Source organism: Hydra viridissima, unplaced genomic scaffold (assembly GCF_058129835.1).
Source record: "Hydra viridissima isolate aposymbiotic clone 2 unplaced genomic scaffold, HvirCarnegie_v1 scaffold_7, whole genome shotgun sequence".
In the NCBI taxonomy this organism is placed as follows: domain Eukaryota; kingdom Metazoa; phylum Cnidaria; class Hydrozoa; order Anthoathecata; family Hydridae; genus Hydra; species Hydra viridissima.
The window spans coordinates 15,253,111-15,265,463 of record NW_028324306.1 but is presented as its reverse complement, the minus strand read 5'-3'; the positions used below and the strand labels follow the sequence as shown (position 1 = coordinate 15,265,463).

Genomic DNA, 12,353 nt, shown 5'->3' with positions numbered 1-12,353 from the left:
GATTTCGGAGAATACAAGAAAGAGAAATCCATCTATAAAAAATGCTGCTAAATCAAAAGAAATAAGTGCAGAGTTAGAATTTGTACGGACACCAGCGAGAATTCATCATTTGATTCCGATTTTGAACCAGGATATTGGGGTTCTATAGAGTCAAGTGGTCTTATAAAAGCTAAGATCCCAAAAGATATTATTTGTGGTAATGTTGCTCTAATTGCCACAATTACTGATATTTCTCCAAACGTTTTGACAAAAGTTACTGCTGCAATCCTTGATAGTTCTAGGGTTGATCTTATAAATGTAAATTGCAGTAGGTCAACAGCATCTAGAAAGATGAAGCAAACAGCTCATGAAATAGCAGTTATTGCTAAAGAAGATGTCAAGCTTAGCATCCAAGCTTCTCCCTACCCATGTATTACACATTTTGACGGAAAGACACTTTTTGAAATTAATAATGGAAAAAAGTTAAAGCATATTAGACTTGCTGTTCTGGCAACTATTGATAATGAGTCCCATCTTTTCGGAGTTACGCCATTACCCTCTTCATCTGGAGAAGATCAGTACAATGGTGTAATGAAAGTCCTAAAAGAGTACAATCTCGAATCAAAGATTGGATTACTTTGTTTTGATACCACATCAAGCAATACAGGAATACATAAAAGATCTTTAATAAAAAAATCTACTGAGTTAAATGTCTAATTCTTTTAGCTTGCAGACATCATGTTTCTGAGTTGAGAATCACACACTTTTGTTAGGCTATAACAAATGAAAAAATTACGGTCCCCGATAACCCTTTGTTTAAACATTTCAAAAACTTGTTTGAGCAGCCTAATTTTGAGTACAACCCATCTATGGTAGTAAAATTTGGTATGGAATAAATTAAAGGAACTGTTATTGAAAAAGCTGCTACAGAATCTCTTGAGTATTGTAGATCTTACTTATTGAGAAATAATATTGTAAGGGAAGATAGAAAAGAACTTGCCGAGCTAGTGGTCAGCTATCTTTCTCCTTCTATCATTAACATTCGAAAAACTGGAGCGGTTCCTCATGCAAGATTTCTTGGGAAATCTATATATTATTTAAAAATGCAAACTCTTTCAACTAAAATTGATTTTATTCAAAAAAATAGAGAACATATTAAGGTAATAATTGATTTTATAGCTTGTTTTTATGCAAAGTGGTACCTGCAATCAAATGATACAATCACAGCTCCTTTTAAGGATGTAACTGCTACTCATCAGTATAAAGCAGTATGTGCAGAACCATTTGCTGTTGTTACTGTGTTGAATTCTTTATTTAAACATACATGGTATCTTGACTCAACTCTGATTCCTTTAGCCTTGCTAGATGATGGTGTTGCACTCGAAGAAAAGAAAAAAATTGCTGCTGCAATATTATCATTTCCAAAACCAAAGTCATGTTACTTTAAAACTGAAAATAAGCAAAAAAAAGATACAGAAAAATTGATGAAAATTGAACTTAACATTCATCAGCAAATTCCTAGCTTAGCTTCTTTGGTTGATGAGTTCTCCTGGTTAATGTTTGATATGATCGGAATAAAAGATCAACGAATTGATGATTGGCTGACCTTGCCACCTCAGTATTGGCACACGCAATCAACATATAAATTGTTTTTAAATTTTGCAAAAAGTATTGTTTGTGTAAACGATTACGCTGAAAGGGCAATTGGAATGATGCAACAACTTGTTCACCGCTACAGAGACGACGAAGAAAAACAAAATAGGATTAATGCTGTGGAAAAAGTTCGCTCAATTTTTAAGGCATCAGGCAGTGAATCGTTATTAACCAAGAAACAAAATAACAAAGTTATAAGCAAGAAAAGAATCGCAAAGGGACTGCTAAGCTTTCGCTCCAAAATTCAGAAGATAGCTTGAACTTTAGTATTTATATTAAAAAAATAATTTTTAAAGATACAAGTTGCACGTAATTTAAGTTTGTATCATTCAATCAACCTATAAAAAAATGTTTTTCTAAAAAGCTAAATAAAAATAAAATGAAAACCAAACAATGTGAATATAAACAAACAAAATAAGTACGAGTTATTGCGCATTCTTTTGTTAAATGCGCATATTTTCTTTTTTTTGCACAAAATCGTTTTCAATTTAAAGAGCTATTAAGAAAAATCACGGATACACATCAATTTTAAAAAAAAGTAAAGATTATTTTGAGCACATTAAAAAAAAGAAAAATTAAAAATATTAAGATTTACCTTATGCTCAAAGCCTTGCTAGGAGGGAACTATTAGGGGCATTATTAGGGGGGTTTTGACGCTTGAGCACAAGGTAAATCTCATTACTTTTGATTTTTTTTTTTGTAATCGTATTTTTTTAATATTTGCCCCAAGTTTAGCTTGTTGTGTATTCGCGTTTTCGAAATTTTTTTTTTTTGAACACCCCAAATCCACATTAATGCAAAACCTTTATGTGAGTAAAAGTCACGTAATTAATAGTTGGTGGCTGACAAAATTATGTGTAACGTTTAGCATTTCTTATAAAGTTATGAGCATTTTTCAAAAAATTCTCACTTTGTTTGAGCTTACTGTTTTTGGTTTTTTCGTTTAATTGGTTATTTAATTAGTTCTCTTGTCCTCAATCTCATCTTTGACTTAGGCTAAAATGTTTCCATATGTGACGTTTATGCCACTCAAGATTAATAATTAGCCAGTACTTCAAACTCTTCAGTACTTCAATCGGACTGAATTCGAGAGTTTCAACATCATCATAATTACAATATACTTCTTTGTAATTGCTTTATTCTTTTATGGTTTTCACAGCACCAAGGCAGCCCCCAGCACAAACATTTACACCAAACTTACCCCCGATTCCCTAAATTAATGTTGATGGCTGGTAAAGACGCTGCATATTTGATCATTATAACTAGCTATATTACCGTATGACATTCCAAATCCTCAGCAGACCCATTAAAAAAAGAGCATTTTACTCTTACCCAACTTTTAAATTGAGAGTCAATTAATTGCTTAAAAGTGCCACTTTATTTGAAGCAGTCTCTGGTTTCCCTCTGGTACTTCCTCTCCAGCAGCTTTTTCTAAATGAAAGCTTGGAAAATAACATTTTTATTTAAAATCTTAGAGGAATTGTTAGGTTTTGAATTGTTATTCGAAAAGAAACATCGATCAAGAAAAATTTGCAAACTTTTGTCAGGAATATTGAATATTTACAGAGTAAAATCCATAATCTACGTAACTGGTGGCAAAAGAGTTATGACAAAATTCAAAAATAAATATTTCAAAAACTAAGAAAAGAAAAAAAGAGCTTTTTTGCGTTTTGTAAAATATTTTTAAAGTTTTCATTTTTTCATTTTGCGTTTTGTAAAACATTTAAAAGTTTTCATTTTTTAGATAATAAAAAGCATCATGACCTGCCGTTTTTCTTAATTTTGCATTCGTTATCAACTGTAAATACTTTAAGCCAATATTTTGAAATTTTTTTTCTGATTGTTTTGACCAACTGATTGATTTTTTTTGCTTCCCAACCATTGTCGTAAATTTTTTGTGCTAAACAATTCAGGATAGTGCTTATGAAGAAATGGGAGAAGTCTTTTCATTAAGCATTCTTCAATATGTAGCTAAGGTTTGATGGAGCATGATTTGGTTTTAAGTATAAGTGGAGTCGATATATCTACAATCGATATTGCTACCCATACCAGAACTTTTGAAGGAAATTTTTCTTTTCCTGCATATTTGACGCTTTATAGACACATCAATGCTATTGGTTTAAAATCCTACGTTTCCGGGCATTTCCATACCGTTTAATAAGAAATATTATCGGTCATCGATCACTTTATCTTCTTTTTTTTAATGAAGATGGTTTACCAGCTTGATCATCACTGGATTTTGGATTTTTTTGTTCGTTTATGGTAAAAAAATTTACCATTTTCGACAATTGCTATGAAATTTCTTTAGACTTTTTTCCAAATTTTTGACCCAATATTTGTTGAATCACTCCATATCTATTGCTTAACAGTCGCTTGAGCTCGCTTAGCCGGTGTTCATGATAGTGGTTGTCCAGTTTTTCTCTTTTTTTTAATGGTCGATAAGTTTGCAACTTATAAAAGACCTTTATACAAAGTTGAACGTGCATATCCTTCCTTTGAAAACTGATTGACGTTTTCTGATTTTTTACAATGAAATTTTTAACTCTTTCTCGAAGAGTTTATCTCCTGGAAACGTTTAACCTCATTTTTGAAAATATTTTTTTAGTTATATTTTAGAAACTTAGCTGATTGTAAATTATGCAAAACTAGACATTTTCATATCAACTTGAGAAATGAGAAAAATTAATTCAACTTTCGTCTCTTAACTTTTTTGCCACCCGTTTAAACCTCTAATAGCAAAGTGTTAGAAGCTTATTTCAACCGCCGCACGAAAATCGCGCTAAAAAACTTTAGGCGACACAGTTACTTATTTTCACCAAACCGAACTATTAAATACTGGTATTAAAAAAAATACTACAAAAAGATTATCTTCTTATTTGCTTCTTAATAAAAAAAATGTCTTCATAAACGTTTATTAATAGACAATTTTGTCTTTCTCAATAATCGACTAAATCTGTCTTAGCTCTTCGAAATTATGTATTACACTTAATTTTTTTTTTTCAATATTTGCAGTTTGTGAATATTTTAAATTCAATAAAAGTTTTTTTAGATAATCAGTAAGTGACTTACAAAATTCTTATAAAATGTCTATTCGGACCTTGCCTGACTTCAACTGGTACTGTTTTTACTATCCATATTATAACAAGTAGTTTTCATAAGGAGAAAATTTTGTTAAATGTAAAATGTTCAAAACCAAAGTGATAATGGATTAATGCAGATTGGTGCCAGTTAAAAGTAAATTCTTTGAGAAGTTGCACCTCGACGAAAAGTTTATACTTTTCCAGAGTCCTAATATATCATTCATTTTTTTAAGAAAATAGAATTGCCAGGAAGCTGCTCCCTAGTGTTGAATATGAAGTTCCGTTTGGCAGTTGAACGCCTAATGAGTATGAATTACCGCAACCAAATTCGCATCCGCCTGGCACACCTGCAAGCATTTCAACAAACATCTTTTTGTTTTTTTCCAAGTAAACACCCGGTATCGCACCCCTAGTTAACAAATTTATTAAATTGCTAATATTCAAAGTTAGATTCTCAGTTATTTATTATATTATAGGAAGTAAATTTCTTTCTCACTTGATAAAAAATTAGTTTACGATAAGAATCAAAAATATTTTGTAAAAAAAGCTATGTACCCTTCATTAAACAAAATTCTTTTGTCTTGTTTTCCAGCTGTGGAAATGTATAATCTGCAACTATAACTGCAACTCACTTTGAAGTAATACCATCCAGTCTCTGGGGGAACGAAAAGAGCAAACGTGTGACCACTTGCACTAGTTCTAACTGAATCTGAAAATGAAAGCAAACACGTCGAACTTTGGACCATTTTTTTAAAGTATTGATCTCTCATTACGTTGACAATCTGCTGATTATTATCAGTTCCTCTCGTATACTTGATTGAGACAACTTTAAGTTCTAAAAATTAAAAAAAGAAAATAAAAACATAATGCATTATTTCTATAGATATTATTAACCATGAATGTTTTTTAATACACTTGAATATGACGTCACATAGAACACAAAATATGGTTACGCAACACGTATATTACCATAAAACGCAAAATCAAGTCGTGTTTTTTCTGAATAAAAATATTCCTTTGTAAAACAAAAAAAAAGCAACATCATTATCAGCAGCTATCATTAAAGTTTTCAACCTTCTTCGCAAAATGTTCCACTAAAAGATGTTGAAACACATTTGCAAGTACTTGTGTCATCGACGTAGCTGGGTATGCATGTTGCGTTATTCATACAGAGCTGTTTTTCGCAACCAAGGCTCTGATGGCAAAAAACATATAAACTCCTACATATTTATTTTACATTTTTTATTTTATTCCTATATATTTACACATTTGAACCGTTTTTGAAACTTTGAAATATCGAAAAATTGTAATAGCATTAAGAGCTCATACCAATGCGCTGAGATGGGTGGAGTTTTCCTTGTATACAAGTTTATCTTTGTTTTCATAGGCCTGCTGACTGAGTAGCTGGCACTCCACATCAGTTATGTTTGCAGTCAAATTTGATATTAGGTTTATTGATAAACACGTCGATGATGCCATGCGCTTTTTTAAGCAATGTTGCTCGGTTCGCACAGTTGATTTTTGAAGTGGAACTGCATTCAAAAATGTCAATATCATACGTTTCATGCTGAAATAACTGGGTTTAGTTTTCACTGATGAAGTCAAAGTCTCCGTTCGACAAAGCTCCTTGTTTTTACATTGAGAGAAAACGCCATTTACGAAAGCCACGTAAACATAGAATCTAAAAAAAGTATTTGGCTGTAAGTTTAAGGCTCTTCTATGTATTTATGTACATATAGCCTTAAAATATGTATGTATATATGTATGTATGTATGTATGTATGTATGTATGTATGTATGTATGTATGTATGTATGTATGTATGTATGTATGTATGTATGTATGTATGTATGTATGTATGTATGTATGTATGTATGTATGTATGTATGTATGTATGTATGTATGTATGTATGTATGTATGTATGTATGTATGTATGTATGTATGTATGTATGTATGTATGTATGTATGTATGTATGTATGTATGTATGTATGTATGTATGTATGTATGTATGTATGTTTGTATGTATGTATGTATGTATGTATGTATGTATGTATGTATGTATGTATGTATGTATGTATGTATGTATGTATGTATGTATGTATGTATGTATGTATGTATGTATGTATGTATGTATGTATGTATGTATGTATGTATGTATGTATGTATGTATGTATGTATGTATGTATGTGTGTATGTATGTATGTATGTATGTATGTATGTATGTATGTATGTATGTATGTACCAAAAATAATTTTTTACATGGTTGTGCTAGCAAAAAAAATTTTTGAGTAATGACAACAATGAAATTTATTTGCTGTTAACTCGCTATTGAATCTCCATGTGATGGTATCGGAAAAGCAATAAAAAATTCCATCATAAAACCAAGTCTTAAGAGATCATTTAATCTCCAGGTTTTAGAGCCATTGTAAATCTCATACTATGTTTTAAAGATCAGAATTCAAGTAACACCATATAAATAAAATTTCGGACAAGTGTTAATTGCATTTATTATGTAATTTATTTCACGCACGCAAAAAACCTCTATATTTAATTGAAAGAGGATTTTGTAATCTATTTAAATTTAAATTATTTAAGTTAAAAATATTATTTTAATATTGAAAATAAAATGGTCAAAATAAAGGACCTCGAAAAAATTATGGAAATTTTTTCCAAAAAAGTTGAAAAAAACGAAAAGCGTATGTTGCAAAGCAGTTTATGGAACGGGGTTTACCCAGATCAACTGCTTACTATAAAATCGTAAAATTGGAGAATGGATCTCTAAAAAGAAAAGTTGGAAGTGGTCAAATTGCTAATGTAGCTACTAAAGAAAGTATTTCAAAGATTGTTGCATTTTTTGAAAATTGTACGAAAATAATAAAAACTTGGATATTGTTATGGATGATGAAAGCTATTTTACCTTAAACAATAGCACATTAGCTGGTAATGATAAGTTTTATGCTGCTGATCCTTCTCATTGTTCTGACCAAGTAAGATACAATTTGAGTAAATAGTACGAGTGCAAGCTCTTAGTTTCTTGTTGCATCAGCCCCCGTGAAATAAGCCGTCTTTATATTTATCACAGTAAGAAGGCAATCAACCAGTACACTTATAAAAAGATACTAGAAAAAACTTTACTTCCTCTAGTATATGAATATTATAAAAAAGACAATAAGTTTATCTTCTGGCCTGATCTAGCTCGATCACATTACGCAAAGTCGGTCATCGACTTTTTAAAACTGAAAAAAATCAAAGTTGCACCCAGAGATATAAACCCAGCTATCGTTCCAGAAGCAAGACCAATTAAAAACTTTTGGGGTGTAATAACATATTAACAGTTGTAATATTAAATAATAAAACTTATTAGCTCTTAAAATATCAGTTTTTAAATTTTGTCCAAAATTTTATTTATGAGGTGTTAGTTAGGAATTGTTCAAAAAAATATGTGTAACTATTATAAATATATATATATATATATATATATATATATATATATATATATATATATATATATATATATATATATATATATATATATATATATATATATATATATATAGTTGTTTAATATTTCCGAAATTGATTTTTATTTTTTATTTATTGGTAAAAGGTACTAAAAGTAAAATGTCTTTTTATTTTTATATTATAAAAGTAAAGCATAGAATTGTGACTTTAGAAACAATTGTTAAAATTTTCAAGAGAAAATGTTTTTCAACACTTTTCTTTTGACAAACTATTTAGCGTGTCTTTCAATCTTTTTTGAAATATATTTCAAAAACGTAAGATATAAAGAAAATTGTTTAAAAAGAAACACAAAAAATTAAGATGAATGATTTTAAAGACAGAAACAAAAATATTTTGCTAACAACCTTTTAAACCATTAAAAAATAAATTTAAACCATGAAAACCTGATTTTAAATGCATGATTTTATAACTTTTGGATAATGATATTAACAAATAGCTAAATTTTCTATGAAATTAAAGTCATTCACTTTAAATGTTCTAGTCATCATGTAAACCGGCCTTAAATAGGACATTTTTATAACTAAGTATATTAAAAATCACTTTGAATTGAAATCAAATATTTTTCTAGAAAATTTTTTCTTCAACTGTAAAGCTATAATCAAAGTAAAATAGTACAGTTAAACAGCGTACTGTTATTATACTATTTTTTTAACATTTTTGAATTGGTCAAAAATGTCAAAGAAAAGATATAACATAAAAAACCTAAAGAAGTACCGACATTTCAGAAATTCATTAAACTAAATGAAAAAGAATTTTCCGGAGAATATTGGACATCCCATTCAAAGTGCTTTCAAGATTTGCAACTCTCATGTATTTTATTTAATCTTCTGAAACCCACATTATCATTCAATCACGTGAGTTATATTTTTATCATTAGATATATCGCGAGGTTAGAATTAATAAATATTAGAATATTAATAATTATAAAAGTTGGGAGAAAATGAGTAACTAATTTTTGAAAGTATTCATTACTTTTAAAATAAGCTTTATTTTTTAATTTCTTTTCTAAATAAATTGTTTAAACATAAATTATTTAAATCTTAAGTTATTATTTCCATAAAATTTGAAGCTAAATTTTTAAGTAATTTTTCAGAAAAAAATCAAAAATTTTGCCTCAACGTTTAAAATTAGAGATTGAACAAAGCAATTCTAGTATCGCAATATATCATATATCTAATGATAATGTTGGTTAATTTAAATCTTATGATAAAAGAGTCTAATGGTATACATATACATATACATATATATACACACACACATATATATATATATATATATACAAATATATATATATATATATATATACAAATATATATACAAATATATATACATATACAAATATATATATATGTATATATATATATATATATATATATATATATATATATATATATATATATATATATATATATATATATATATAATATATATATATATATATCGTTAAACTTTTCTTAAACCGATTTTTTTTGACGGGTGACCCATGGGCTTTTGAGATTTAAGACTGGTTTACATGGTAACTAAAAAATGATAGTCATAAAGAATGTAAATATAATTTTCTAAAAGTAATGAAATAAAGCCTGAAATCAGATTTTCATGTGCAATTTGTTTTTAATGGTTTTAAATGTTTTAAATAAGAGATTGTTAAGGCTATTTTCAAACTTTTTTATTTTTTGCGAACCTAAAAAAAGATATAAACCTAGGCTACGTTTCAGAAATTCATTAAAGAAATCGAAACTGCTTTGCAACAAACTTTTTCAAAAAAACAGTATCAGCTTTTTGTTTTTTCTTATACGTTGATGACCTAATCCTTAAACCTTTAATGGCTGTTAAATTTCAAATAAGGTTTTTTTTAAGTTACCTCAGTAGACATCTGAACTTTAAATTCATAATTTGACGTTGTAATTTTTGTTTGTTTCTTTCCTTCTCTATTTCTTCTAGAATGTATATAGCGCTTATAAGACAAGATTTTGTCTGAACATTTTAAGGGTTGTCAAATACGTTAAGAGTGCTGAGCAGAAAACGCTAGGCATTCAGGAATTAGGGAAATATTTAAAAGTAAATTGTCTGTCGGCATATTCTGGCCTATCAAATTAAGGTTGATTAGCATGAAATTTATAAATAATTCATATCACGTTCTATTAAAAATACAGTCGCTTCGTGCGACACGCTGTAATGATTCTTTTTACCTTGTGCATATTTTATGAAAAACAGAGAATGATTCAGTTTCTTGTTTTAAATATAAATACATATATAGTTTTGATTTGAGATTCTGAATATTGCACTCGACTCTGAATGATTATTTTTAGTGAATATGGGAACGATGTCACATAAAAAAAAAACGAAATAGAGATTCAAATATATTAATTACATTTAATATTTTTGAATCTCTATTTTGATTTTGACCCTAATCTTGATGTTTGTTGGATGAGTTACACTCCTTAGTCCTCTCCCAAAGCATTACCATAATATATCCTGTGTACAACCCTTTTCAAAACAGCTCTTTTCATAATTAAGAAACGTTAAAGAATTTGCTAAACCTGCAAAATCTCAAAAGCTTTAAGTGACAACATCATCTTCCGTTTTGCATAAGATTATATCATCGGCCATAAGGTCGTAAAGAATGTAACGGGAGCATTTGATAAAAAAAAAAGATAAAAAAAATAGTCACAAGATAGTTTTGAAAAGCTTTCATCTAACCTTGAATGCCAAAGATTTAGCAGAAGAATAATTTAATTGGGCAATAGACTTTGTTGCCAGTTTACCAAAGCGATCTTCATGAATCTATGTGAATCATGATCTTCATAGAAAAACAATTTCAATAAAAAAAATAATATTCCAATATAACTATTCTTGAGCTGTTATCATTATTGTTATTACTATTATAAAAATTATTTTGCTCTGTTCCAGCATTTTTTTGATAGAAAAAAAAATTCAGTTAAAACTTGAAGTGGACTCTGAAATTAGTCAACCAAGTTATTGTGATTAAAATGCAGCAGCTCGTTGTCATTGCGTAATAGAAAAACAGTTTGACGAAGGAAATCCATACAGTATGATTTGTTTACTTTTAAAAAAGCCTTTTAAAAGTAAACAAATCATACTGTATGTAAAATCATTGTAAAAGCAAAGCAATAAATAGGAAAACGCATGAGCTACGAAACGAAACACAACAAAATACTGAAAAGCAGACTTTACGCAAGAATTATCTTCAAAGAAACTGAACAATGATCTGGTTAAGTAAACAACCTTAAACTTAAATCGTATAATCCCTTGACGCTTCATTGTTCTAAACTTGTCTTTGATGGAAACATTTGTAGGAGATGAGTGAAACATTTAAGGCAATAGAATAGCGGTCCAGTTGCCAACACCGAACCTCCTAATACCGTATATTATGTGATTTTCCTCGACTTTTGAAAATACTGCTCGGCTACCGGTGCGCGATATCGTATGTATGCCAAATATACAATGATATAAATCAAAACTTGTTTTTGAATAATGATAAAATATTACCCACACTTCTCTTCTCATTAAAGCTATTTTACATCATGTTAATATTTAATGGTTTTTAGAAAAATCTAAAAGTTACGCACCCTATTTACCCTTAAATGTTAAAACGACAGTGACTTTTTGTAAAAGTTAGTGCCACATTCATTGCGAAAAAAAACGTACAACTGAGGTTGTAAATTTATGGTTCGGTGGATTAAAAGTTCGGTGGATAGTCAAGAATTGAAGACACAAGTGGATGAAGGCGTTATGTCGCAAAAATACAAAATTCAAAAACATGTACAACACATTTTTTTCATGAAATTAAATATTACATACACAATCTTAAGTGTTTGGTTACTATATCCCTCCATAAATATTAACATATCTTTGCTATATAAAAATATCTAGAACAATATGTGTTCAAAACTTTAACTCCTGATATCTCAGTTCCATATTGGTGTAACATAACACCTTCATCCACTTATGTCTTCAATTATTATCTTAAATAATTTTTACAACATGTCTAACTTATTGTAAATGAACTCTGGATTAATAGAATAAAGAATTACGATTGGGTAAAAATACGGTAAAAGATCTGGGTAAATGGTTTCGTTAATGGAAATTAAAGATGAG

The 12,353-nt window shown here is 28.9% G+C and overlaps 1 protein-coding gene and 1 pseudogene across 1 annotated transcript; one reads left to right on the top strand and one right to left on the bottom strand.

Annotated features, from left to right (window-relative positions):
* Nucleotides 1-330: 330 nt before the first annotated feature.
* Nucleotides 331-1,892, top strand: LOC149886325 (uncharacterized; annotated as a pseudogene).
* A 2,698-nt stretch (nucleotides 1,893-4,590) lies between these two features.
* LOC149886324 (uncharacterized) lies at nucleotides 4,591-10,252 on the bottom strand. Its single transcript, XM_090093506.1, has 5 exons — nucleotides 10,096-10,252; nucleotides 6,042-6,393; nucleotides 5,787-5,907; nucleotides 5,268-5,547; nucleotides 4,591-5,121 (listed from the first exon to the last, which is right to left on the bottom strand). Exons 1-5 carry the CDS (start codon nucleotides 10,122-10,124, stop codon nucleotides 4,941-4,943), a joined length of 963 nt encoding a protein of 320 aa, XP_089949632.1. The 5' UTR covers nucleotides 10,125-10,252; the 3' UTR covers nucleotides 4,591-4,940.
* Nucleotides 10,253-12,353: the final 2,101 nt, after the last annotated feature.

Coding starts and splice junctions, on each gene's coding strand:
- LOC149886324 (XM_090093506.1), bottom strand. CDS start 10,124: ATGAATTTAAAGTTCAGATGTCTACTGAG. Junction 6,394..10,095: donor AAGTTCAGATGTCTACTGAG/GTAACTTAAAAA, acceptor TACTTTTTTTAG/ATTCTATGTTTACGTGGCTT. Junction 5,548..5,786: donor TGGAACATTTTGCGAAGAAG/GTTGAAAACTTT, acceptor TTTAATTTTTAG/AACTTAAAGTTGTCTCAATC.